Source organism: Thunnus albacares, chromosome 24 (assembly GCF_914725855.1).
Source record: "Thunnus albacares chromosome 24, fThuAlb1.1, whole genome shotgun sequence".
Classification (NCBI taxonomy): Eukaryota; Metazoa; Chordata; class Actinopteri; order Scombriformes; family Scombridae; genus Thunnus; species Thunnus albacares.
The window spans coordinates 11,305,853-11,333,744 of NC_058129.1; the positions used below are offsets into that span (position 1 = coordinate 11,305,853).

A 27,892-nucleotide genomic window follows, 5' to 3' on the forward strand; every position below is an offset into this window, starting at 1 on the left:
TAACTCACCTTTTTAAATTGTATTAAAGCTTAAAGTTAGGCATATTTAAGGGTGTGGCTGCTTTGAGTGAGAGGACGGTGCCATTGCAGGCAAGACTCTACCACTGCGACAACGTTGGTTTGGAAATGTAACCATGGCGTAACCCCAGATTCTCAGCATTTAGGTGTAGCCGTCACTATTTCAGTGTTTCTCCAGTTCACAAAAGTTAATTGTAGCATATTGGTCACTTACAAAGTCTTGTTCAGCATTTTGTTTAACTAAAAGACCCTTTAAGGAGTTGGATTTTCAGTTTTTCCGGTGAGTATATTTTGTTTTAATGGTTTTAAGCCTGTTCTTTGCTAGCAAAAATTAGCATTAGCATTATGACAGTTACCCATAGATTGTAAATGCACCGTGCTAACCAAGCAGCAGCTAGCATTAGGATCAGCTCCACCCTCTCGTCCAAATATGGTAACATCTGGCTCCAAAAATCCAAGATGGTGACAGTCAAAATGCAAAACAGGAGGCGACATATTTTTTCCTTGGATGGCGAAGTCATGACCCATACCTACTCAGCCTCTGATTAGCTTACCCAGATATTCTTACCCTAACCAATCTCAGTCCTCATGCCTGAGCCTAACCAACCCAACAAACGAAGGCAATGAGTACTGGCCAATCAGAGGCAGAGTAGGCTGAGTCATGACTTTGCCATCCTGAGAAAAAAAATTGGCTAATGGGTGACATTTTTTACAGTCCATGGGCGAAGGTTGTTGGTAGAAACAGATATGTATAACTGTGCGTCATCAGCATAGAAATGATATGAAATATTACATTGCTGAATGATGGACGAAGTGAAAACATGTACAAATTAAACAGCAGTGGGCAAAGAACTGATCCTTGAGGGACTCCAGTAAGATAGGAAGAAAGCCAATTAGTGCCTCTAAGGCCTAAACAGTGTTCTAGGTGCTGAAGAATTATATGGTTAACTGTGTCCAAGGCTGCACTGAGGTTGAGAAGTACAAGAATAGAGACTTTATGGTTGCCTGGGCTAGTTTTAAGATCGTCAACAACTCTGACCAGGGCAGTTTCTGTAGCGTGCTTAACTCTAAAACCAGACTGGAAAACGTCAAACAAATTGTTAGACGACAGATACATATGTAATTGTTGGCATACAACCTTTTCAAGAATTTTTCCCAGGAATGGAAGGTTTGAGATTGGTCTGTAGTTCTCAAAAACACATGGATTAAGATTACTCTTTTTCAATGGTGTTAATAATATGTTTGAGACTTGTGGGGAAAATTCCAGAGAACAGGGAGTCGTTAACAGTCCCAAGAACATTATCTACCAAACAGCTGAGAACATTTTTGAACAAAAAAACAAAGGCACCATTTCTTGAGAATGACATTCAGCTTTTCTGTGAAATAAATCCCATTGCAAGTGTAAATGAACCTGCTTGCGCTTTTGCTGCCCTGACATTCAGACTTTGGAACAATCTCCCCCCTATCACTATATCAGCTGAGTCTGTTGACTGTTTTAAACAACATTTAAAAACCCACTGTTTTTTTGGATGTCCTTTCTATAACATTTGATAACTTCAAGGGTTTGCTCTTGCTGGTGACTGGTTGCTGTATGCTTTCTGTGCTCGTATGTGTGTTATGTCTGTATATATTTTTGAATGTTTTTTTCCTGCTCTGTTTCATCCTTTTTTTCTGTTTTTCCTGTTCTTTTTTTTTACTTACTGTTAATGTCAACAGAGCAGCCAAAGTGGATACTTACCCTGCCGAGTCTCATCAGAGTCAAGGTATTTAACACAAATGATCAGAGATTAAAAATGTCTTTGTTAGATGACGCTCTGTATGTCTGACTTTAGTAATTAGTGTTTGGCCATTAGTCACTGTAATCATGCACAGTAATCAGCCGATGATGCAGGCAAACAAGTGTTGAGGCAGTTCAGAAGGCAGACATTCACCAGGCCCAGACAGAAAGGCGATCTCTCTGTTTTTCATCCGAGTCAATATTGTTTATTGTGGTAGACACAGACAGAGGGAGAAGAAGAAATGGGAGACCACAGGGAGAGTCAAGTTCCTTCCCACAGGTGTGTGTGTGTGTGTGTGTGTGTGTGTGTGTGTGTGTGTGTGTGTGTCCGGAGTGGTTGGGGGGGAGGGGGTGGGGCTTTTCACTATATTGTCATTTGAAACATGAGCATGTAATATGCATTTCTCATGCAATAGACCTTTTTAAAGGAGCAGTGACACATTTAAAACGAATTTCAATTCAAAGAAGAGTTGTTGAAATGAATGTTTTATATTCCTAGAGATTCAGGAGGGTTAATAATGAAATGAGAAGTTTACATTCTCTACACACAGGTTTTCTAAAGGCTTATTCTGACAGTTTTTAACACTAAATTGGACTTTTTAATGCAAAAAAACTAAATAATATAATATATAATACTACATTTACATAAAATGAAGGGAGTTTGGTATTCTCTATCAGAATGTACATATTTGTCACTAGACAGACACAGACAGAACAGTTAAATGACAAAAAAGTGCATTTTTTGTTATTTCTTAAATGGTGTAAAGATTAAACAGAGTTTGGTTGGTATGTTTTATTTTGCTCACAGGCTGTTGTTGTCAATATACCCCCCAAAAATACACTATAATATTGAATCTTAACAAAATGTCACCACAAATGCATCGGTCTGACAAGGCTTTTAATCAATACTTCAAAACAATTTTAAATATTTAATAGTGTCATGATAAAGTTTTTCTCTATATCCATGTAGCAGAAGTGGGCTACCACAGCACAAACACTACAATCACTGCTACACTGCAACAAATCTTCATCTTAACATTTACTGTCCTTTTGACCCCTAAAATATTTTTAATGCATTACCAGTAAATTACTTGTTAAGATTGATCTTTTTGCAGTGCTGGCAAAACGGATAATTAAAAACATAATTCAATTTCTCTGTAATAATTAAAACAGCTGGAGTACAAATACATGTAAATACTTTCAATCCAAAATATTTAGTTATGATAGTGACTTAAATACAGTATTTTACAACAACAGATGAGTCCATCTTAAAAATGTTTTAAATATGAAAAAATTAAATATTTACAAATAATATTACTCAAGAGTGTGTAAAGTTAAATTACAAGAACTGTATCTTTGCGAAAGGTAGAATGACTAAACTCTGCCAGTGTTACCATCCATTGTGATTCAGCCATGTCTGAGTAAAACCTTCAAAGAGCAGCACTACAGTAGAAGCAAGTAGAAACTGGAGGGTATAATAGCCCTTGGGAGTGTTTAAATCAGCATTTCTTTAAACAAGGTCTGACAAGAACTCTATTCTCAGATTTCAGGTTAAAGAAAGGGAGAGAGTTGAGTTTTATCACAAATAAAAAAAATCAAAACAGATACAACCTATTCGTGTTGGGAATTGTTCTCTTAATGCGCTACTAAAAGATAATGTCCTTATTACCACCGCTACTAAAACTGTGAATATAAGGCCCCAGCAACATGCAGTGACATCACATTACATGATTTCTGCACATTAATCCCTTCAACCTCTCGAAAATCTCGTCCCTCAAGGCTGCCAAAGTGTGAAGTTGTCTAAAGCTTATTTAAACTAAAAAAAACATGGAGTCTGATCTGTTATTATCTCATTCCACTTTCACACAGTCATGAGTGGTGCCTCTGCGGCAGTGGGGTGGTTGAATATCGTGCTCAAACACGTTGCAGCGGGGATCAGTGCTTGCTTTCGAGTCTGATTGGTCCGTCCTGCCCTGCTGTCACACTGCTGTCAGGTGTGACTGGTTTGCTTTCAGTCAGGATCATGTTATTAACGTTGGGAAGAGGGCCAACACATGGGCACTGTCAGACAGAGTCCCACAGAGTCCAATTTCTTTCCTCATTTCCTCTTTTTTTCACTGGTTTTACTGCATATGTGTGGCTGTTTTTGCCTTTTTATTTCACTGGGCAGCTCCCACATCCGCCTTTGGATGCTAGCTTTTTTGGAAGAGTGTCAGAGCACCGATAGTATTATTAAAACTCCTCCAAGTGCCATTTGTAGTCTGTCATAATCCAATAAATTTGTAGTTCCACCTTCGTGCCCTTCCAGTCAAGAGGCGCTTCACCTCCTTGCCCAAAAAGTTTCTAGCCTCAGGTTAAAGGACAATAAATGGTGGCGTCTGCAGTCCGCTGGCATCTAGCTCTGCTCCTCTCCACAGCTCCCTGTGATTGGTTAATTCCACTCAGGCCTCATGTAGTTGGGGATGCATTGGCAGACCTGGTGACTGTAGTAAAACCCAGCCTGGCACACACGCCTGGGCTTCCTGCAAGGCAGCCTGTAACAACTAGAGACGGGAAGAACAAGAGAAAGATTGGAAGATGGGAAAGAAAGCCAGAAAAAACAAGGTCAGGAGGAAAATGGAAAGATGAAGGCGAAGTAGAGGTGAGAGAGTTTAGAGAAGGAAATAGAGCAAAAAGCGAGACAAGAAGACACAAAAAGATAGAGATGGTTGAGAGAAGGGTGGATGGAAAGAAAGAGGGAGGATGAGAGGGGGGATAAATAAAAAGAGGACACAGGGGGGATTATATTCCCTTGGCATGAATACTATTGATTATTCAGATCTTCACATCCCTTTTGGATAAACCCTGGTCCAAGTTTTATTTGTGCGTGCATCAAAAGATTCTCTGAGAGACAGGGAGGGAGTATTTCTCAAGAGAAGGGCTGAATACAGCCAATTCTGGGAACTCTCCCCTTCAAAATCACAGTAGGTGTATGGTCTTCTCACCACCTCCTGTGACCAGATGTTGAATCAAACTTAAAAAAATAGGCAATGAAAGGAATGATGGACAAAGAACAAGTAGAAGAGTTGGACTCTTGAACTTGGAGTTGGAGATATAAATCCATACTAAGTACTTGCGTGAAATCCATTCTAAGTTTCAAACCAGTCATTTAAAAAATTAGGTCATACATCTAAAATTTGGCCATCAAAGAAATGTCTTAGCTAGTTAAGACTTTAAAAACTGAACAAAAGAAGAGAACAAATAGGTCTTTAAAAGAATCGTTTGATGTTTTAGGAAATATGCTCATTCTGTGTCTCGCCAAGAGTTAAATTAGCAGATCGTTACCATTCTCATGTCTGTATGGTAAAGCCAGAAGCTAAGCTTAGCTTAGCATAACTGAACGCAGGGAAGACGCAGCTACAGTGAGAAAAACAAATGAATTGAATGCAAGGCTCCGACAAGTCACTGCACCCGGCCAAGAAATAGTCCCAGACATCTGCTAATTCTTGGCAAGAAAGCAAATAAGTGTATTTCCCAAAATATCAAACTCTATTAACTTAAAATAGACTTACGTAATGTATGTTAGGAAACGTTTGTGTTTATAGCTAAGTGCTAACATGGAGAAAGTTAGTATTCATGCAGTTTACATGTGATTACAATGAAATTATGCTACAGTAGCGTAACATTCCGTAATGTGAGGTATGTTGTGTTACTTTTCTGAAATGTAATTTACCGGTTTATATCATTTTTTAACAGTATTTAATCATGTGTATGGTCAAATGTGTCGACTTTTGCTATAACATTGCGCAACTGTTACACCCGGTAGTTACTGGGTCTTAACATGTAGTAAATACTCCACGTAAGTTTAGTTTTGTTTGTGTGGTGCAAACCATTTTAATTAAATTTAGTAAAAGCCTAAGTTATAACTAAGGCTAAATGTGAAGATAATTTAATTTGTTTTTCGAGATAAAAAAAGGCAAATTGAGTGAAACGGGAAGCTTGAGAATCAAGGAACTCTAACTCATCCTGAGTCTCAGATCTTTTTTTTTATTTCAGCCCTCGTAAGCTGAAAATGTTTGAGAATCTCTGGCATGAAAGGTCGCCTGTATGTACATTTGTGAACTTTCCCACATGTGTAAAGTCACCAATACAAATACTCGCCGCTCATGTCAAAGCTCATGTCTGCTTATGTGTTTTTCTTATGTGCCTGTCACTCCATCTGTCTCTGTGCCTGCCCGCCTGTCTGATCGCTGCTCTGCTCGCTATCTCTCAGCAGGCCTCTCGGGTCAGAGGCCTCTTGCATGCCGGCTGTGGGAACCACAACACGCATGCATTACACGCACACGCAGCTGAGAACATGGCTGAATGTTTAGGACGCCGCATGTCCATAAAAGGTAATAAGGAAACATCTGATAGAAAGAAAGTGGAGAAGGAAAGTTCCTCTTTTTTCAAGTGTGGAATGTATGACATGTCCATTGAGACTTTTTGGAAATGCAGATGTTCATCACACATTTCATTTTGACCACTTTAGTTATGCTCAGATACTACTCAACATGACCCATCTCCGCTTATAAAAACATTTTTTGCTGGCCTTCTATCCCCCAAACACAGTTGATTTAAGTAAATAGTGATATGATGGATTTGTTTAACTACTTAAATTACTATAAACCAGGAACTGTCTCGTCCATAGCAACAGTTTTTACCCCAAAACACTGAGTTTGAGCTCTAAAAAGTGAACTCAGTTAACCATAACAAATGTGAGCGACACACTGACATTAGCTAGGCAACAAGCACACATAAACAAAACACACACATAAATTGTAATTATCAACAAAGTATACATTTCTCAGTAAAAACCTGCTCAGAAATCTATCACGTCAGTGCAATTCTGTCATTATGGCAAAGTTATATAAATTGAAACACAATGTACTTATCATGGTTATTTCTGACCACAAGCTCAGGACATCCTTTTGGCTTCAGACCACGTTACATCACACACTTGCGCAAAATGACCACAAACATAATTTATGCTCTCGTAAAAGTCTTTATAATGAGTCTGAGTGCGTCTTGGGCTTCTCAACATGCAGGTAAGATTGTGTAGCACAGCTGAACATTGCTGGACCTGTGGGTTTACATCATTCAGGATTTTTATTTTTATGCAATTGTAGAAGCAGGAAGAGAAACCAATAACAATGAATTGCTTTGCCTGGAGCCTGGAAACCAAACTTCACACTCTTTTTTTTTTTTTTTTTGGAATTAAACTGAATGTATAAACACACAGATATCAGGCAGCTTAACTTAGCTTATAACTTTAAAAAAATGTGGTGGCCCAATTTAAATGATAAGGTTACAATTACGTAAAGAATGGATGCTGTTTTTATTGCCATTTGCCATTTTGTTTTTTAGTCTCAGCAGGGATTTCTAAAAGTTAACGGCCTCAGTGGCTGAGGCCCAGAGTGTGGATACTTGGGATAATTTCATCCCCCAAAGGAGACATTCTCCCATTGCTTTCCCCTCTCTCCACAGGGAGGTTAGAGTGCAAAGCTGAGAAATTCAGACCCATCACGGGGGCTTGAAACCAGACCGAACACACTTTTTTAATACTAAATCGGGCTGGTCTGCCTTTTTTTTTTTCTTCGGCCTACCTGCAGGTGTTGGGGTTGAACCTCTTGCCTTGCCGCAGACAGGACTCCGGACTCTCTCTGCACTGGCACAAGCAGGTGTCGGGGTTGAGGGGTTGATTCCCGGGACACACTGCATCACACACACAGCCGCACAGCTCCTTATCCCACCGCTGGCCGGCAGGGCACCACTTCCCCTCTCCTTGACCTTCACACTGACATTCACCTGCAACAAGACAGAATTGCAGAACTAAACATTTTGCTCCTTTTATGAATTAAAACCAATCAGATATTGCATTGTGCACTTCTGTCAGTTTTGCTGGGCTAAATATTTTGTGGTCAGGTTCTGACTTGTTAGACATTTTCATAACGCTCTGCTTCCCAAATATTTCCTTCTATCTGTGTTTATCCTTCCTTGCTTTATCGTGCCTGGTTGCTTCAGAATTACAGCCTTTTTCTCAGGAATTTGGTGCATTTACAGTAAATAGATCCTCATGAAACTAAGGCCAGAGGCAGATTTTTTTCTTTTAAAAAGGTATTTTTGAACATTTTTGGCATCATTTTTCATGTGGCAGTACCTATTGTGCAAATGGAGTGTAAAGACTCTCTTCTACGCCTTTAATTTTCTTTTAAAAGACACGATATTGTTAAATATTTTTCATTAACTTAAACCCCTCCTCACAGGTGTCGTGGTCCAGTTTCCAGCCTGGATCGCAGCTGTCCTTAGTGAGTCCGTTTCGACAGACACATTCACAGGTGGACTCTTCTAAAACCCTGTTGGGCCCACAAAGAGCCAGCAGCCCCGAGTCCAGCGCCTCTGGAAGCCACAAAAAGACAGACAGGTTTGTCAATTTCATTATTAGACAAAGCAAAAAAGTAGATGGTAGGCACTGTAATTCAACCACTCGCTGCATGAATGTACAAGTAAAATGCCACAAAGACACATTCGCTTCTCATGTTGCAGTTGAATAAACACTCCCTCAGTGGGAATTATTTCCAAGTAATTTCATTTACCGCTCAGGCCTCATCATCATCATCACCTGGCACTCATCACCTGGCTGCGGTGGTGGAGTTTTTTTGAAAAAAGCTATTTTAGCAGAACCTGGCTCACATCCCCAAACCAGCTTCCTTTGGTTTTAAAGTGCAGCCACATCCTCATGAATGACATTGTATCCTGTGCCATTCATTTTATTACAATTACAATCATTATCTAAACATTCCTAAAAATGTATGAAATCCATTCATAGATGACTCACTGGCCTCTGGTGTTTGTTTGCAACATGTTGGGGTATAATTCATGCACTTTTTGTTGCAGGACACTGTAATGCCTAAATGTTTAAGGGTGTGCAGCTTTTTACTTCTACCAAACTGCAGCAGGTGATTTCACTAGTTACTTCCTCTCTCTGGCTGTGTTGTGCTAATCAGTGAAATCACCTGGTGTTGTGTTTGCTGTCCTCTGTCTGACGTCCCATCTTGAACCTGCTGCAGTGTTATCACCCTTTCCAAACATTGCTTTGACTACAGAAGTTAACCTATGAGGTAAATCTGTCTTTTTGGTCTGCGATATACTGCTTGATTTAAATTTTGCAGGTTTCTTGCTTAACATCCTGGTTTCAGAATATAATGTTGCAGTTGTAGTGACTATTTGCTGTTGATTTGCTGCTTCATTTTCATTTAACTCTAAGAAAGTAACTTGTGCAAAGCTAGTTTTCATGTCTTAAAGTATTAAATCAGGACCTAAAATAGATGATAGACATTTTTTTTTTGGCTTGTGACTCCCTTACCAATTTTATTAGCTCAGTTTAAACTCAACTTTAAGCATCTTTGGGTTCCTTTAACAGTGCTGTATAAATAAAATGTATTATTATTATTGTTATTATTATTGTGAACTTGTCTTCTGTGGCGCTGGAGGCACCAGAGTTATCTGGGCTCACAGATGATACATTTTTAGCAGCAAGCGTGTGTTTCAAACTAGGGCAGAGAGAGCCTAATGTAAGATGTTAGTGAGTTGCATTATGGGAAATGTAGGATCCACTGTTTTTTGGACTACACTTGAGGCAAAAAGTCAGAATATTTCAAGTTCTGCTGCTTCGATTTTGATTATTTTTTTGTAATCTAATCTAATCTATCTCTTGAAAGTCCTATGAATTTATGGAAAGACAATACTAAATTGCTGGAGTGCACCTTTAATGAAAGCTGTGCACTTTCTCTTTTCTTCTTTTTTTTTTTTTTTTGACAAGTGAAGAAAAGTTGGAGAAATATTAGAAAGAAATAAACATGATTTTGTGTGACAGAAATATTGTTTTTCTTTCTTATCCCTTTAATTATCTTGGGGATCCTGACAGCCAAAAGCCACAGCTGTAGTCTGAAAAGGCAGCAGAAACAGATTAATTTGTCTAACTTGATGTAGTCTTACCCGTCTCTCTCTCAGAGTAGTTTATGGCGTCTGTAGAAACACACACACAGTTCACTGGATCCCATAATAACCCTGAAGCACAGGGAACCTCAGGAGGGGAACACCTACACACACACACACACAGACACACACAGATACACCAATACACTTATTATAAATACATGGATACACAGACTGACTCAGATATATTTTGTAAACGCACACACACCCTCTTCACTTTCACTCACAGGTAATCTGTCGCGGCTCGTCTTATGATGGAGTGCAGCGGCCGTTTGGAGAGGCATTCGCACGAAGTGTGGTTGACAAAGGTTACCATGACAACAGAGCGTTCCATCTTAGGCGGGGACAGTTCCATCAACTGGCAGGAGGAGAGACAAAAGTCAGAAGTATGCATGTATGAAGAAACACAGTACTTTTTGCTGTTTTCCTTTGTATTCATCTTTTACTGCTTTCATCACATTATTATTGTTGTGACTAAGTGTTTCTGCTTGAAGCTGATGTAATGGTTGCAAGATTGTGCAACTATGCGTGACTGTGTGTGTGTGTTGTATGGACTTGATGTCCAGTTGCAGCCAAAGGGTGTCCCACTACAGAAGGGCGGATTGTGATACAGATGAGCTTACATAACTGGCTAGATTTTCTCTTTTTCTGAGGCAGTTTGAGGTATAAGAGTAGAAAAATACCAACACAGTCATGTAATGGAGCAATGTTAAATAATTCAATTCTTGACGTGGAACTAAACAGAGTAGATGCAAGAGGGAAAGAGGAAAATCCAGCTGCAGCACTTACTGTTTTGTTGACAAGCGTGTGGCTCGTGTTGGTGCAGTAAAAGGCTTCATTGGTGCAGCATCCACCACACCGATGCAGCGCCACACAGCGGGGGAGGTAGAACCGACTGGTGGATTCTGGATATTCTTTGGCCACCTCAACGCACACCTCTCTGGGCTGGCATGAGGTTCGCTGGATCTCCTCTAGGATGACTGAAAACATATGTGATTGCGTAACTGGACTAGCTGCTTTGGGAAGTTTTGCGGTCATGGCAGGAAATCACTGGTTGTTCAAATGGCGTATGTAGTCTTAGATTCCTTGGATTTTTGTCTTTTTTCCATTTATTTTATTTACCTTTCTGTTTTTGTCAACAAAACAATTAAATCTGTCCATCAAACATGATTTTTTTTAGGTTACAGCTCTGCTTCTGATGCAACTTCGCGGGAAGACCTGATCCTGATGAAGATGATGCAAAATGCACATTTAAAGGGGACATTACATGTTTTTTTGTGATTTTATGTCATTTATACACTGTTATAATGTCGGATGTCTATGTTAAACATAGTCAAAGTTCCAAGACTTGAGAACATACAATATATGCTCCCTCCTAGTCAAAAGCCAGGGCTTTAGCCTGCTCTGAACGTTCCTACTTCCCCTTCAAACTGACGTCAGATTGTTCACACATGCCTACAAACGTCCGTTCTGTAGACTTTGTTGTTATTCCATGGGTTGTTCACATTATCCACTTGCATATTTTGGATCATATTTGGACTCGAACATGTATGGATGTATTTGAGAAGTAGAACGAGAAGAGGAAGCAAAATTTGATTACTATTGTTTCTTTACATAGCCTCTCAATGAATCTTCTGAAAGCTGGCCAATCAGAACAGAGTGGGCTCATTGGGAGGGGGGCCTTAAAGAGACAGGAGGTAAAACCGCCTGTTTCAGACAGAGGCTGAACTGAGGGGCTGTGTAAAGACACATAAGGTTTTTTGAACTGTAAATCATGCAAAAATGTTCCAGTAGATATAGACCTGGAGATGCAAATGATACGTCCCCTTTAAAACTTTAAAATGTCCTAACTCCTTGGCTATGAGCTTGAATGACGCCTTGCGCCATATATGTGGAGTCAAATGTATTATTTCAGATACCACTAGTCTGCTTATCATCTAAATTTAAGTTTTATTAGGAAACATAGCGTTTACCTGCCAGAGTCCCGTCAACTTTGTAAAGAGCCTCCTTCCTCGGCTGACCCCACAGATCTTCGTTGTTGGAGTGGACTGAAGGGCTCGCTGAAGAGGCGGAAAAAGAGGAGGAAGAGGGTGAGGCGTGCCGCGATTTCTTCCTCAGGCAGTGCTGAAGCAGATTGTATTCAGGGTATAGGAGCTGTAATAGCTGATCCACGCTTGTCACCGTCTCTAAACTGGGCTGGTCATCTGACAACGCTGGAGCCTGGAGGACGGGAGAGGAGAACGAAATGTGGCTCTAATAACACATGATTCTTTCAGTCATGATTTAATAACACGTAACTCTCTCAGTCATGATTCAATAATACATAACTCTCACAGAAATGATCGTCACTAAAGCCCTTCTCATAAAACGACAGAACAAGCTTTGTATTCATGAATAACTTCACCAAAGGGGTAAAAAATCGGAGATGAGGACACAGGAATATGAAGCTAAAAGTTACACAGAAACTTAAAACCAACATTTGCCTCACAAGACACAAGTTTCAGGCTCATTATTTTTATATTTTATTTTAATTGCTAGGGAGTTTTTTGGAGAAAAACTGTTAGATACTGTCGAATTTACAGGGTAAGCTTTGCTGGTTTGAGCTGGATACACAGTGAATACCTCAGCTACCAATGTGTTGTAACATGTTGCTGTTGGCTACTGTTAGTTATTATGGTGTGTCCTCTCCTAACCTACACACACACACACACACACACACACACACACACACACACACACACACACACGATGTTGCATTCGGGTACACAAGGAAGCTGCAGAGACAATTTTCTTTTGGCTTTAATCTCGCAGTTCTTGTTCTTCCTTGTTTCTTTTTGATTGTGCCCTTTCATACCTAGTTATACTCGGTGTTTTTAGAAAATGTCACCTTAGGGAAAGTGATAAAATTTGAAAATACCTGACTTGTCGCTGCAGTGCCCTTGAGCAAACCATTGAAGCACAAGCTTGCCCTGCACCATTAACCAGTTTTTATATTTTACAAGTCCTTTTGGTTGCTTTATTGATCCATTTCCTTGTAAAATACGTCATGCTACCCTTCTTAAATGTGCCTTCTATAACAAGACAAGTTCTAGTCTCATAAGTGCAAGCTCCTGTGGAGTCCTTGAATGCAGCATTAGATCAGCTTGAATGAACCAAACAGATATTCCGCAGTATTATCGTACAGCGATAGCTTTATGTGGTGCACCAGATCCATGCAGGAAATCTCAGTTTACAAAATCACTCTATAAACCATGCGTGATGTGAGTCATCCATAATGATTTTTCACCCATCATGATAGGTGACTCTGCTGTACTCCGTCACGATACAATAGATGAAAGATAAGAGGTTAATTGTGAAACAGACTGGTTAATAGAGGCTGCAGTATTATCTGTGGGGGGGGGCTAAACGTAAGCTTGGAGTTGGCAGTTTGAGTTTCACATATTAATTCTTCCCTCAGGGGGTGGGAACGGTTGTTTAGTTTTCCAGGCTGAGAGGGAGCAGACTGGCAGAGCTGGCATTACCTAAACAGAAACCAGATCTCTGTTATCAGTCTTTCCATTTATCTCCCCCTCCTTCTCTGTTTCTCTCCATACATCTCACTGTGTTTTTCTGTCTGTCTGGCCCCCTGTATTTACACTTTTTTGCCTTATTGCTTTTTTTAGTGCTCACCTGAGACGCCAAATATGAAATTCTTATTTAAACAAGATTAAATGGAATCCAAACATACTGGCACATTTTCATTTCTCTCTTTCTTTCTCTTATCTTTTATCTTCCTTTGGCCAGAGAAAGCCTTAAAGTAATGTAGCAGTCTCTGGCAGCCATATTAGAGATCCACATCTCTTGGACAACACCGGTTGTAAACAGCTGAATGAATTTCTAAATATACAGTTCATCTACTTCAGCAAAACTGTAAAGACGTGATTGATTACTTGATGTTTCTGAGTGGAATCGCAACATCTTGCCCGTGAATATCCAATCAATTTCACTTGTAGTTTATCATCAGTATGTCTGGATGTTACACCTGAAACTACAGTAGCAAACGTAGTGACTTGATGGTGTATCTGAACATCAGTTGTTTTAATACTGCTTCCCACTTGGACACTCAAAAAATCCAAGTGTATGCTTTATGATTCAAGTCGTGGCTTCACAATTATTACAATCATATTTTACAACTATGATACTTTGAATAGAGGAGAAAGGTAAGGACAAGATAGTTCAAACGTCTGACCTTCTTGTCAGCTTTGTGTTTTTTAGCCAGGTTTTAGTATATTAGCACAACCAATTTACCTCTGTAACTGTAAAGAGTTTAAAGACTGATGATACAATCTCATTAAGAGAGAAAACCTTGACAAAACCTTCTTTTTTTGGTCAAAATTGGAAATAAAAAGCCATTTATACCTTTTAAAATTTGACAATATTGGCTCTATATTGGTATTTTCAAGCTGATGTAACCAGTTTTTACGATATACTGTGGTGAAACAGTCTGATGGTAACAATACACCTCTTGCGTCTTTATTAGCGGTTTCGCATTTTTTACTGCTCAAACAGAGACACAGCAGGACCAGAGAAACCTCAAACCCCATTGTTTAAGTGAGTCCAAGTGATTGTGTAGTGAGTGTGCAGGATTTTCCAGAATTTCTTAAACTATAAACAACCAACCTACTTTTGTTTGTGGTGTTTTGGTGAGTTTGCTTCACATTTCACTCTACAGCTTGTTCAGTGAGATTAAATCCAAGGCAATCATGGTGTGTAAAGTACAGTAATTTCACCTTATAGTAGTATTTCAGAAAAGTTTGATAATTATCGTGATAATACCATTTATTTATGATACACACAATAATTGTAGCATGACAGTTTGATACTGACACATACCTAATGTCTACATATATACAATATTGATGTGTACATGAAATTTATGCACTAGACAATGGATTATTCTCCATTTCTTTAAAGGTCTTCCCAGATTTCCTCTTTCTTTTATTCCTCTTTGTGTTCTTAGTTATCACATGATGTAATTGCTGTGGGACTATGAAGTCATGATGGACAAATGACCAGCAGTTCAGTGCAGCGCTGTGGGGTGTGTACTGCTGGCACAAGACACACGCATATAAACACACCCATTTGTCTCCCATCTTACATCCGAAATTACTGTAAAATACATTTACATTTCAGACAAATTATGTGACTGCAATCCATCCATCTGCAATTCATTCATTCATTCAACTCCAAGAGGATTGTATTACTTAAGAGCTCTTCTGGTGCATTTGTGCACTTTGTTTAATGAGAGAGGAAACAGAATTCCTGGCAGTAAACCGACGCCACTGTGAAAACATGAGTGAAATGACAGAACGAGTATCATGAGTCACAGCTTTCCTCATGTTTTTGACAAGGCAGAAGCTTTTAAATCAACCACAAATACTTCAACAGAAGTATGAGTGTGTCAGGATTCAACAGAGCTTGAAAACTAAACGGTTTCCTGGCTGGCTCATGAGCAGCATTTACAGTAAGATGGAAATCGAAGCCAAAGCAAATGATAACTTGTTAGTGTAAACTGGCTCATAGTCTGATTTAAATGACTTCAAAGGAACAAACTACTACTACTACTACTACTTTACTACTACTACTAGTACAGGAAACTTATTATGTAAACTAACTGAGTTTATGTGAGTAAAATTAAATTAAATGATGATTCAGTGAGAAGTGATTTTACAAACTGCAAAAGATATTTCTTCTTTATCTTCAAGAAGTTACTTAAAACTTAAATTTAAAGGGAGACATAACATGCTTTTTGTGTTTTCTGTCATTTATATACTGTTATCATGTCACATGTCTATGTTAAACATGGTCAGAGTTCCAAAACTTGAGGTGAATGTATGTAAAAATGCTTCCTGCAAGTCAAAAGTGAGGGCTTCACTCAGCTCTGATTGCTCTGTTTGCAATGGTACCTCTACTTCCCCATCAAACTGACGTCAGATTGTTCACACATGCTCAAAAATGACTGTCTGTTCTGTAGCCTTTGTTGCTTGTTGCTAAAGTAGTTCTGTGGGTTATTTCAGATCAGATTTGGGCTTGAACCAAGAGCAAACCAATCAGAACAGAGCAGGCTCATTGGGAGGGGGGCCTTAAAGAGACAGGAGCTAAAACAGCCTGTTTCAGACACAGGCTGAACTGAGGGGTTGCGTAAAGAGCCAGTATAAGATGAATAAGGAGTTCTTTTGAACTGTGAATCATGCAAAGATATTCTAGTAGAACCCCAGAGTAAAAAGAAAGACCTTGGAATGTGCATGATGTGTCTCCTTTAAAAACCACTTTTAAGGGGATACTACAGATTAAGTTTTATGCTTTCCTAAAGACTCTCAAGAGACATATTTTAAAAAATCTAAACTGAAGCAGAATAGGGCGAGATATTCTGACTTTTAGTCATTATTATGGAGTCAAACTCCAAAAATGCTAGATCCTACACTTCCCATAGTGCAACTCAATAACATTTTTCATTAGACCCTTCCCTTTATTAAACCCTGATGATGTCACTTGGGTTTTCTTTCTTTTTTTTCTGCTTTCTTTTTTAATTTTCTAGGTTTCTTATTTACTTTTTCAAATTTGTCATGGACTGTATACATCTGGATTTGTTAAGGTTTTCCACTCTTTTATTCAGGTTTCACCTTTGAAATGACATATGTAATTGATTATAGACATTAATTGACAAGCTGTAAGAGTTAGTGAAACTTAAGTACAGGCAGACACGTGTTTCTTGATGAAAGACATATTAAATAGCTCACCTCGGTGCCCATGTCTCCAGTTTGATAATAGTCTGTATAGTCTTGTCCTGAGCACAAATTGCTGATATTAAGAATCCATAGGAGCAAAGCTGGTATCCACATAGTGAGGAGATGGAGATGGAGAGGAGAGGAGGAGATGGAGAGATGTCAGAGCAGAGGAGGAGGAGGAGGGAGGAAGTTAGAGAATTTAAAGCTGGATGTAAAGTGAAAGAGAGGAAGGAGGAGAGGAAGGTGGAGGAGTGTGAGGTGAAGAGGAGGAAAAGGAGGGTATCACAGACTCGGCAGGTATCTCTTCGCTCCTCTCTTTCATTCTATCCGGGGACGAAGTTGCTCTTCCGGCGCAGGTTGTTTGAATTTGGGAAACCAGCTGAATAAAACATGATGAGGGAATCGTCTCCTCTTCTTCGTGTCAAACGCTGCCGCCTCTTCCTTTTTTTCCCCCTTGCACTTCAGAGGAAGTCTGTCCTCTCCTCACGCTGCACTTCCATTCTAACTGTTGTTTAATTGATGTCAGGTGTCTTCAAGACAGATCAAAAAAAAAAAAAAAGGAATGAAAAGTTCTTCTTTATTTGACCTTCAACTGGAATTGTACCTCAGTCTCTTTCTTTTATTTGCTGTTTTTCCCATTTATCTCTCTTTTTCCTTCCAGCCTTGGTCGTCCCCGTCGCCCTTCACACTTGTGCACCTCCTTGCTTTCTTTATCTTTATTTTTCCCTTCTTCTCACACAACAGCTGTGCTCTTCCCTCCCCTTGTCTCTCTCTCTCTCTCTCTCTCTCTCTCTCTCTCTCTCCCAGATTATCGCTGCCTCTTTATCTATCTCCTGTTTCTTCCTCTGAAACCTTCGGGGGGGAAAAACTCTCTCTCTCTCTTTTTTTTTGCCACTTTCTAAATCTGTCACAACTCTTCTGTCAGACTGTCTGATCCTTAGAGAGGCATCAAAGAGAGAGAGAGGGAGGGGGAAAAAGAGGAAGAGCTTATTCCAAATCCTGTTTAAAAAAAAAAAAAAAAAAAAGTCCAGCTTTTGGTGTTAAGTTCTTATCCAAATAGAGTGAAAAAGACAAGAATGGTAGTAGGAGGATTGCGTCCTGCGTGTAGACGTCCTGGTGGAGTGAATGAGAAAAAATACAAGAATGGAAGGATTGTATGTTGTGGGCGGAGTGGAGGATCTGAGAGAGATGATTCGTGCTTTATAGCTGATTATACTGGCACACTTTCTTTTTTTTTTTTTCTTTTTTCCTCCGCAAAAATTGCAGGCTTCACAGTGTCTGCAGTAGCAGCGCCTTGGCACTGACACACACTCTCTTAAAACATGTCATCATCATCCTTTTTATGAGATTTATAATTACTGGAGAGCTTTTGTTTAACTTTTGGACTTTATAACTTTTATTAAAGATAAGGAAAACAGGTCCTCCCGCTTTCCTTATCGCACATCCCTTTCTCACACATTCGTTATCTCGGATGTGTGCGTGTGTGTGCGCGCATGTGTGAGAAAACGTGTGTTCAGTAGCAGCCAGTAGTGATGAACGTGTGAGTTGCCCCACAGCAGCTTTAAGTGCCTTTTTATGTGCCGCTAATACCTTTGCTCTCCCCCTCTCTCTCTCTGTCTCTCTCTTTCTTCGCTGTTCCTGATTTATGCCAGCTGCCCCGCCAGTCTCTCTTTAAAATGTTGACCTCGGGAAGCACTACTCTAGTGTCAAGACTAATCTGAAATCGGCCTCACACTTGCAGCTCCAAACACCTTTTCTGCCTTTGTTTTCTCTCTCACACTTCATTATCTTTAATGCTCCCTTTTTCCCTCTCTCCCCCCTCTCTCACTTTTCCTCTTCCTCCCTTGTTTCCTTCTGTTCTTGACCGTCCAAGGTCTTAAAAAGCCAAACTTTACATACCTCCTGAACTATTCTGCCTCAAGGCTGTGGGCATGTGTGTCTGTGTGTCATGGAGGAGGAGGAGGAGGAGGAGGTGGTGGTGGTGGGGAGGGGGTAAAGAGAGGTGAGCTTACATCTTTGTCTGAATTATGATACCTTTTTTCCTTTCTTCCAGGGCAAAGCAGTTACCGGCAACTGTAAAATAAATCATGGAGACGGACAGACACACTGAAGAAGAAGAAGAAGAAGAAGGAGAAGAGGAGACACCGGTTAGTTAAAGAGAGGCTGCCAACGACTGGGAGGGAGAAAGAGGTGTGTCTGGGAAACGCTCGAATGAGAAAACATCCGATTTTTGGGCCAGTCACTGCCAGCCTTTCCAAAGGATTAAAGACGCACAACCCTGCACACTCACATGCACGCACACGATGGCAAGTGTCTGCTTGCAGTACACTTTATGTGTCGAAATCTGAGCAACCAAATTCCACATTCCAGTCATTGCTTTCTCCACTTCATCATGTGAGCCTTGAGCATAGAGTGGAGACGATAGAAAGGGACGTTTATCAGTATCAGTCATGTGCTGTTCAGTATAATTCTTTAGCAACAGGCTTGCTGGTGGTTTTTTTGAGTAGTAGTTTTTTATGTTTAAACAAAAGATGTGACAAAACCAGTTCACCTGCTGCTTGAAAATGAACTCATGGAATGAATATGCGTCAGATGGCATTAACTTGGATAACTGTCTAAGAGGAAAGGATTAGCTCTTTCCTGGTGGGGTTAAGGGATGATTTAAACCTCTGTGATAAATAGTTATTATCCATGATCCTCTCTAGAAGCCGACAACAAACCAAAAACGGTTGAAACCTGAGCAGAAGTGAGGTCAAGTCAGAAAAAGACACGTAAAAACAGATAAAATAGATAATTTTTCCATCAGGTGCAAATCTTATAAAATGTTGGATTAGTGTTTTATGGCCGTTTTTGCTGGAAAAACCTGATGCACTGAAATTCTTTTAGGACAATGCATGAGGTATGTGGTGCCCCTTTTAGAGACTTGTGAAATTTAAAAGTACACACAAAATAGCAAATTAGCTGTATCCTTCCCTTTGTAGAAAAGCAGAAAAAGCAAAATTCAGAAAGCATTTACTGCAGCGTGGCCTTGATTAAAATGAAATAAACATCTGTTAGAATCTGATTGAAGCTTTTCTGCTCTACTTCACAGTAATCACCGTTTCGTTTGTGAAATAACCGCCATGCCTATCTGTGACAGGTGAACTTTGTGAACCTGCTCAAACAGAAACAAACCTGGCTGAGGCTAAGCAGGTCTGATACAGTTGTTAATATTTGACGTCAAATGTTGAGCCGCAGTTAACATACGAAGATTTGTATCAGACTTTACACGCCAGAGTAATGCAAAACTGCTAAGCTTGGTATGTCTTAAGACGGGGAAACCATACAGTTGTAATAATTACAATAAAATCGTCAAGGTTAAAGGTGCATTCATGACAACTTGGGATTTGAAAACTGTTTGTAAAAGGAGGAAAAATCCTTCACCTGCCCTTCAACATTTAACCTGAAGCTGAGAGTTCCTCAAGTTCCATGTAGATCTCTATGTATGTACAGTACAAGTAAAAGTTTGGACACATCTTCCCATTCACTTCAATGAGAAAGTGTGTCCGGACTTTTAACTGGAACTCTATATTTGAAATGTAGTAATTTCTTCAGCGGAGAAACCATACTGTTGTAATCTAAACACAATTGCTCTAAGAAATAGACAGACAAAGCTTCACATTTATAATCTTTAATTTTTTTCTTTTTCTTAGTGGCCATACTGTATTTACCTCCGCCAGACATTACCCCATTAATCCAACACCCAAGTGCTTTAAAGTGTACAACTTCATCCAAAATCATAGTAAAGCAATTTCCATGTAAAAAAATGCAAATAAAGAAAACAACTCCTTCTTAAATTATATAACATTTTACTCCAGCTAGACTGACAGTGAAGAAATACAACTCAAAATGTTAAGTCACATGTGTAAATAACGTCACAGCCACCAAACGTCCATTGAAAGAACTTTAAGGCTTATTAAGAAGCTGCAGATACTGGGCTGAGCAAACGTCCTTATCTCAGATATAATTCGCAGCATTCACAGTTGATTTAGTTCAGGCACAACAGCCTGACTGACACGACTAACATAATTTACGGTTCAGTTTCTTCTCTTCTCCCAGCCGTCCTTGCTCCGCCGTTTATCAAGTGCCGTTCCTCTGCCTCGACATCCTGTGCCCTGCAGTAGATAGAGCGCCCTTTGCACCGCACAGTTGCAGAACTCACACAGCAGTGGCATTGTACTCCATAATTATGGAAAACTGCTTCCTCTATTTTCAGTTTCTGCTGCCGTTTAGAGCGGTAATGACATCCTCTGCTATTGAGTTGATGTTGACTGGACTGGAGGCTCCTCTCTGGGTTCCTCTGTCTTGGTCTTTATGCTCTCAACTTTTGAGGTTGGTTTGGCCAGCGTACTGTAAATGGTCATAGCCTGAAGGCAGAAGAACAGGGCAGAAACTATTTAATACAGTATATTATAGAAATGGTGACAATTTACAGCAAAATTAGTGATAATTTACAATGAGGAGTTGAAGAAGAGCTTGACACAAAGTATAGTAATGTTTCCTATTCTAAGCTTATTTTTTTTCCATTTCAGGTCACATGAGAATGCTAGGACAACTTACCAAAGAAATAAGGTAAGCTATCTTTAAATCATCATCTTTTTCACTTTTTTTAAGTCAGTTTAACATGTGGTTCTGTATTTATTTATTTAATTACATCCACACTTGACCAACATAGATGTGAACATGAACTACAACGTAGAGTATGACAAAGGAAGTCCATAAATGGATGAGACAACGACTACGAAAAGGTCTATATATCAATGTTCAGATCATTTTATTTCACTTGTTTGTTTTACATTAAAATAGTTTCTAAATGTGTCCAAAGATCAAAATTCCTGTGAAAATGCCACATTTTTTTAAAAGATTCCTGGGGTTTCCCTTATTGCTTGATAATGACTGATAATAACCTCTGAGCCTCAAATTATTTGAAAGCTCAAACCACCGTTCTGTAATTTTTTACCAGTGAGATGACTGTTAACGTACTGTGAAATAGGTCTAGTCAAATTTATTATATCAGGACGAGCCTCTTGAGATGCATCGTCTCCTTTTCAATGGGGTCCCAAAATTAACTAATTTGGCTATGAACCAGAACTGTATTGGGAGTCCTGATTTACAATGTTTAAATAATTCTATACCAAGAAATGATGATATAAATGTATTAAAAGCACCCAAAACAACATTAAAATTAATAACTTAACCACACACAAAACCTCAAGTGTAGAAAACAATAATTTTCCATGACACACCAAACTGTGACCCAAAGAATGGTAAAATATTAAGTAGTGCTGTCAAAATGAACGCATGCATTTGAATAAATTTGAAATATTTAACATGTTAAAAAAATGAATGCATTACTGTCTGAGGCTCAGTTTTAAAGCTAGAGTGAAGATACTGGTATCATATGAAAGTAGACGACCATGAATAGTAATTTGTCAGGAAGGAGGTAAATAATGCTCCAAAGTTAAAGTCTGCTGAAGTTTTCATATTTGTATGGACTAATGTGGACCTTGCTGAAATTCAACTGGCACTTGAACATTACATAACATAAATAACACATTTATTGTTGTAAATTATCATTTATATAGTAATTGTGATTAATCACAGCAAACTGTGTGATTATGTAGTTTTTAAATCGATTTACAGCTCTAATATTAAGTTCCTTCATCTTTAAAGCAAGTCTCGGGTAACCTCATACCTGTGTGACCATCCCGCTGACGTCACCGGAGTTGGAGGGCAGGAGGACGGTGTTGGACTCCTTGGCGAGTTTGGAGAAAGCAGAGACGTACTGTTCGGCAACACTCAGAGAGGCTGCAGCATTTCCGTTCTGTGGAGAACACAGCCAAACATCTGGTTACAGTGAATATTCAGAATATTTCCAAATAACACAAGATTATTCTGTGATTCTATAAAGATAAATGAAGCCGTAAAATCTGCTTTTTTACCTGTTCAGCCAGAGCCTCTGACAGCATACAAATGGCTTTGGCTTTGGCCTCTGCTGTGGCCAAAACAGCTTGGGCCTCACCTAGAGAGAACACAGGATCAATACATGATTTCACAGAAAAAATAAGACGTCACTTAAAAGTTGTTTTAGCACGGTGGTTAAACCCATGCAACGGCCTGAGGCAGTTAGCAACCATGTTTGATTTGTTTCATGTCTGAGCCTTGAGATCCTCGTGTAATGTAACACAATCTGCAGGCAGGTAATTAAACGCTTTGTGGATTAAGTGTAATGACAACCTAAGCCCAAAGTTAACAAAACCTTTAATTACATATATAATCATATGATACATGCATGTAACTGAGTCTATGGGAAACAATTCTTTAAGTCAAACTGCACCAACCAGCTGCTTTGTTTATCTGCTCCGCTTTCTCGCCCTCTGAAGCGAGGATCTGCGCCTGCTTGTAACCCTCTGCGATGTTGATGGCCGCTTCGCGTGTCCCCTCCGACTCCAGCACCGTCGCTCTCTTCTTACGCTCGGCCTCCACCTGCGCAGGGAACAAAGAACAAAAAACGGATTACACATATTTCACCTTCAGGCGAACAAAATAATCCTAAAATCACCTGGTGGTTGGGGGCTATAATTTTCAGAACCTTTTAGGAGCTCTCAAGCGTGTAAGCTATATTTAATAGCCTGAATTTAGCATAATTTGTGCGTACAAATTCTCAAAAGATACTTAGGTTTCCTGAAAATTAGATGGTACTGAAAACATCATTATTAGTAGTACTTTTCCAGAAATACAAGGCATGAAAACAGAAGTTTAGACACCAGAAAAAGTAGGATTGTTCTGTCATTTCTGGAAATCCTGACTGCAAACTTGCCTTGAAATGTCTTCTTAAACACACTTATTCACATGTGTGTCTTACCTGCATCTGCATCGACTCTTTAACCCGAGGTGGAACCTGTATATCTTTGATTTCGTAGCGCAGGCAGCGGATGCCCCACTCGTCTGACGCCTGGTTGATGGAGTGGACGATGTTGGAATTGAGAGACTCCCTTTCCTTGAAAACCAGACAGGCAACAGGTTCAAGGTACATGTCATTTCCTTGCTGCAAGAACTGTAACACATGGCATGCGGTACAGCTGCTTCTTACCCTGAATACTTTATCCAGCGTGAGTTTGCCCAGTTCTGAACGCATTGTGGTTTGTGCGAGCTGAGTCACAGCATATTCTGGATCCTCTACACCATAACTGGCCTGGAAAGACACCACTGATCAGTCTCCAAGGAGAGCATTTCATGAAAAATATAATTATCTGGCACCACCTGGTGGCTAAAATACAGAATGTCTTGCTATGGTCACAACATTTAACATCAGTTATAGACATTTCTTGTCTTTTTAATAGTTCTGCAATTAATTTTAGTTAATATTTTGTGTCAAACATAGTAGTAATTTGCAGAACAAACAACTGACCAGGTACTGATGCACAAGTACTCTAAGTGTTTAAGCAGTTATAATTCCTTCAGCATACCTTAAAAGGATCCAAGATTCTCAAATAAAGGACCCCATCAATTTGCAGCGTTACATTATCTGCGTAAAGACAAGCCATTAATTAAACCGATAATGAACACAAATGTTTAGTGTGTCATTAGTGGTTTTCTTAAAAGGCAATAAAAGAGAAACGCTTACCAAGGGATACAGCTGACTGTTCAGGAACATCAATTACAATCTCTTTAAGGCTCTGCACGTAACGAATGCGGTCAAGTATGGGAATGAGGAAGTTCAGTCCCTATGAGAAGAACATGCAGAAAGAGTGATGTGAAGGAGGGTTCTGCTTTTTCCGTCTATACATAAATAGATATGTGGTCACAGAGAGCAGCTTTACCGGCTCTAAGATCCGGTGAAAACGACCCATCCTCTCGATGACCCAGGCTTCCTGCTGCGGCACAAACAGGACCACAGTGTTCATGGGTAAGCGCGAGGCCCATCGTTGCTGGGCAGGAGTCACCCACAGCTTGGGCACAGTCCTCTGGGAGTTCTGCCGACACAGAGGATAACATATTATACAAATCAGTAGATCTGTCCCAATACCCACATTTCCAATATCTCTGAGTATATTTTTTGATAATAGTCAACAGGGTCCAAGTGATTGTTAAAATTGACAATATGTAGATACTTTTAAACAAAAAAATTGTGCAAAGTACGTCAGGCACAAAACAAGTACCCAACACAATACTGGGGTGCTGATAACAACAATATATATATATATATATGTATATAAATATTTGTAAAATAAGGCATAAAAACAAAATCTATGAAATTAGAGACAAAAAAAATTCAAAATAAGTTAAAAATGAAATAATCACAGGGGAAATAGGGTTAATGACATCATCCTGTCAGTCACACAAATGCATAGCTCTTAGTGCTAAAGCTAAAATGTATTCATTGTTATTAATTACAAGGACTTGACTAATTAATAAGTTAGTAATGAACAAAAATGAAAAGGTTTAGATATAACATTATGATTTATATTTAGGACATGTACCCATTATAGTAGACCATTAATTATATTCGTTCATGTTGATGATGAGGTAGCTACTTTCGGTTGCTATGGGTTACAAAGCTTTAAAGCCTCGCTCCAGCCAGTGTTACTTCCTGTTTCACGCTTCTTTCTCAAACTGAGAACGGGGTTGTGGTTAACAGTCAGACATAATCCGTTACCGTGGCAACCAGAGTGCCATTCTGGCACACTGGCGATGTGTCGGAATGATATTATAGCCTAACCTGTCCACGTACCTACAGCATTAGCTATACAGACTAGGTTACATGTCAGTAACAGTTATGTGAAATCACATGATAGCTTTATTGATGGATCATCTATCATAAGTAATGACATCTTGCTTTATTTTAGCCTATGATAAATGTCTGTAAATGTTCCTCCTCAGTGGCCAGGCCCCATATTCTTACAGTATACATGGAGTGAGCAGTGGTGTAATATAAATAGATGATATATCATAAAAAATGAAATATGCTACCCCTGAGGATGTCTTGTCCGATCGGGGACACCAGCTGTGTCCCCAATTGGGAAAAAGCTGTTTTTTGGGTCATCGGTTATGGTTAGAGTTAGGGTAAGTCTCCAGGAAATTAATGTTGGTCTAATTTATGTCCCCAAATGTGGCCTAGGTCACTGTGTGTGTGTGTGTGTGTGCATGCTGTGCCAGGTGTGCAGTGAGATGTGAAAAATAAAGCATGAGAAAGCCCCAGCCTTTATACTGCTACACAGCTGGGGAACAGGAGATGTGTGTGTGTGTGTGTGTCTGTCTATCTGTCTGTCTGTCTGTCATAGGCTACTTTGGTAAGAAATTTCAGACTAAAGATCAGTTAACTGGGGATGGCTTGTCCAACTGGGGACAACAGCTGTGTCCCCAGTTGGGAAAAAGCTGATTTTTGGCCAAGTGGTTAAGGTTGGGGTTAGGTTAAGACTCCAGGAAATGAATGTAAGTCCCCAAATTTAATGTCCCCAAAAGTGACCTAGGTCAATGTGTGTGTGTGCATGCATGTGTGTTGTGCCAGGTGTGTGGTGAGATGTGCAAAATAAAGTGTGAGAAAGCCTCAGCCTAAATACTGCTATATAGCTGGGGGACAGGATATGTGTATGTGTTACACAATATTATTATAATATTTTTATAGGGTTTTATTACTATTATTTATTATTTTTGTTGTTGTAATTCATGATAGTTTGGCAACATTTACTATGTTTCTCTGTATAAACAACCCATTATTACTACAAAGTCAAACACAACAGATGTAACTTTGTGTGTGTGTATATATATATATATATATACAGTTAGCTAGTTTAGTCCAGTGGTTCCAAACCTAGGGGTCGGGCCCCTCCAAAGGGTCACCAGATAAATCTGAGGGGTCGTGAGATGATTAATGGGAGAGGAAAGAAGAAAAAAGTTCTGATACAAAAAACTGTTTTCAGTTTTTGGACTTTTTCTTTAATTGTTGCTGAAATATTGGATCATTTGAACATTTATTGAAATGAAACACATGTGAGAAGTTAAGAGAGAAAAATCACTATTTGGTGGAGCTGTTAATAACTCATAGACATCTGACATGTGACCCCGACTACACACTGCTTTATGTAAGAAGTCAGGTTGGAAACCACTGGTTTCATCTTTAATAATGTGTTGTATTTTAAAAGCTTGTTATATTATCTAGAGAGTACAATATTTCCCTCTGAAATGTAGTGGAGCAGAAGTTTAAAGTTCAAATGGAAATACTCAAGTCAAATACAAGTACTTCAAAATTGTACTTAAGTACAATACTTGAGTAAATGTATTTAGTTACTTTCCACCACTGCCCACATCCATTTATAGATCTGATACTGTATCAGTGACGCTCACAAAAACAAAGGGATTTTATGAGGATGACTATGACTGCAGCTTTAATTTTTTGAACTTTGAGCGCAAAATTAGGTTATTTGTCAAAACATATTTAGTGAACAGTGTGGCTAATCAACATTACCAGGAAATGACTCAGAAAAACATGAAATATCTTTTTTAAAAATGCCAGAATACACTGGAGTGGGGCTTCAATTTCCACCAGTTTGACAAGAGCAGAGTCACCTGGTTATGTTACGGAGAAATAGCAAACTTTACGGATATAAATGCACATAAAGGAACCTTAAATAACAGGTGTTGCCAGTTCCAATAGCAAACAGCGAGGTGTAACTTTACCAGCTAAAGTTAGCTAGCAGCTAGGTGAGTCAGCCGGCAGTTATCACTGAAAGACAGTTAGCGGATAATTAACGGGGTCTTTACCTTTAAAACGGCGCCGCCGGCCCGACACAATGTCCGTAACATGTTTTAGGGAAAAAACTTATACAAAGGTGTCACAACCACTGACTCAGGTTCATGTCATTTTTCATACAGAGGTTGGATTATGTCCTGTACGCGATGGCGAAGTCATGACCCGCCCTACTCTGCCTCTGATTGGCTAGTACTCAGGCATAAGGAGTGTGATTGGTTAGGACTAGGGTAAGAATATCAGGTTAAGCCAATCAGAAGCAGAGTAAGGCGGGTCATGACTTCGCCGCCGTGATTTATTAAATGTTGGTATGCAACACCGCCACCTTCTGCTTTGGATGACGGCACCGCAGCTGTGTGCCTCCAGCCAACAATTGTGTCTGAAAAGTGTGATAGATAGTCAAGAAATAAACCCTTTTTACAGCTGACACGTTGGATCGTTAGAGCAGGACAAGCACAGGTGAAATTAATGACATTAATTGTCCATGTAAGCCATGTGACTGAATGACAGGGTATCTGCAAGTCTT

The 27,892-nt window shown here is 39.4% G+C and overlaps 2 protein-coding genes and 1 long non-coding RNA gene across 4 annotated transcripts; 1 reads left to right on the top strand and 2 right to left on the bottom strand.

The window, feature by feature from the left end:
* LOC122976465 lies at positions 1–22,363 on the top strand. Of its 2 annotated transcripts, none has more exons than XR_006400939.1 (8): positions 1–297; positions 1,734–1,780; positions 2,013–2,074; positions 6,047–6,167; positions 8,079–8,933; positions 18,631–18,767; positions 21,149–21,188; positions 22,290–22,363. It is a non-coding gene; the product is annotated as an uncharacterized LOC122976465 (long non-coding RNA). The 2 variants fall into 2 exon arrangements; XR_006400940.1 differs by having other exon boundaries at positions 8,079–8,236.
* Positions 3,912–17,742, bottom strand: LOC122976459 (vascular endothelial growth factor C-like). Its single transcript, XM_044344961.1, has 8 exons — positions 16,590–17,742; positions 11,784–12,030; positions 10,600–10,790; positions 10,038–10,168; positions 9,811–9,914; positions 8,077–8,211; positions 7,419–7,620; positions 3,912–4,337 (listed from the first exon to the last, which is right to left on the bottom strand). Exons 1-8 carry the CDS (start codon positions 16,689–16,691, stop codon positions 4,226–4,228), a joined length of 1,224 nt encoding a protein of 407 aa, XP_044200896.1. The 5' UTR covers positions 16,692–17,742; the 3' UTR covers positions 3,912–4,225.
* LOC122976460 (stomatin-like protein 2, mitochondrial) lies at positions 20,235–27,526 on the bottom strand. Its single transcript, XM_044344962.1, has 10 exons — positions 27,381–27,526; positions 24,440–24,592; positions 24,244–24,343; positions 24,086–24,144; positions 23,710–23,811; positions 23,482–23,616; positions 22,958–23,102; positions 22,559–22,638; positions 22,312–22,440; positions 20,235–20,983 (listed from the first exon to the last, which is right to left on the bottom strand). The coding sequence occupies exons 1-10, from the start codon at positions 27,420–27,422 to the stop codon at positions 20,870–20,872; spliced, it is 1,059 nt and encodes a 352-aa protein (XP_044200897.1). The 5' UTR covers positions 27,423–27,526; the 3' UTR covers positions 20,235–20,869.
* Between the last annotated feature and the right edge of the window lie 366 nt (positions 27,527–27,892).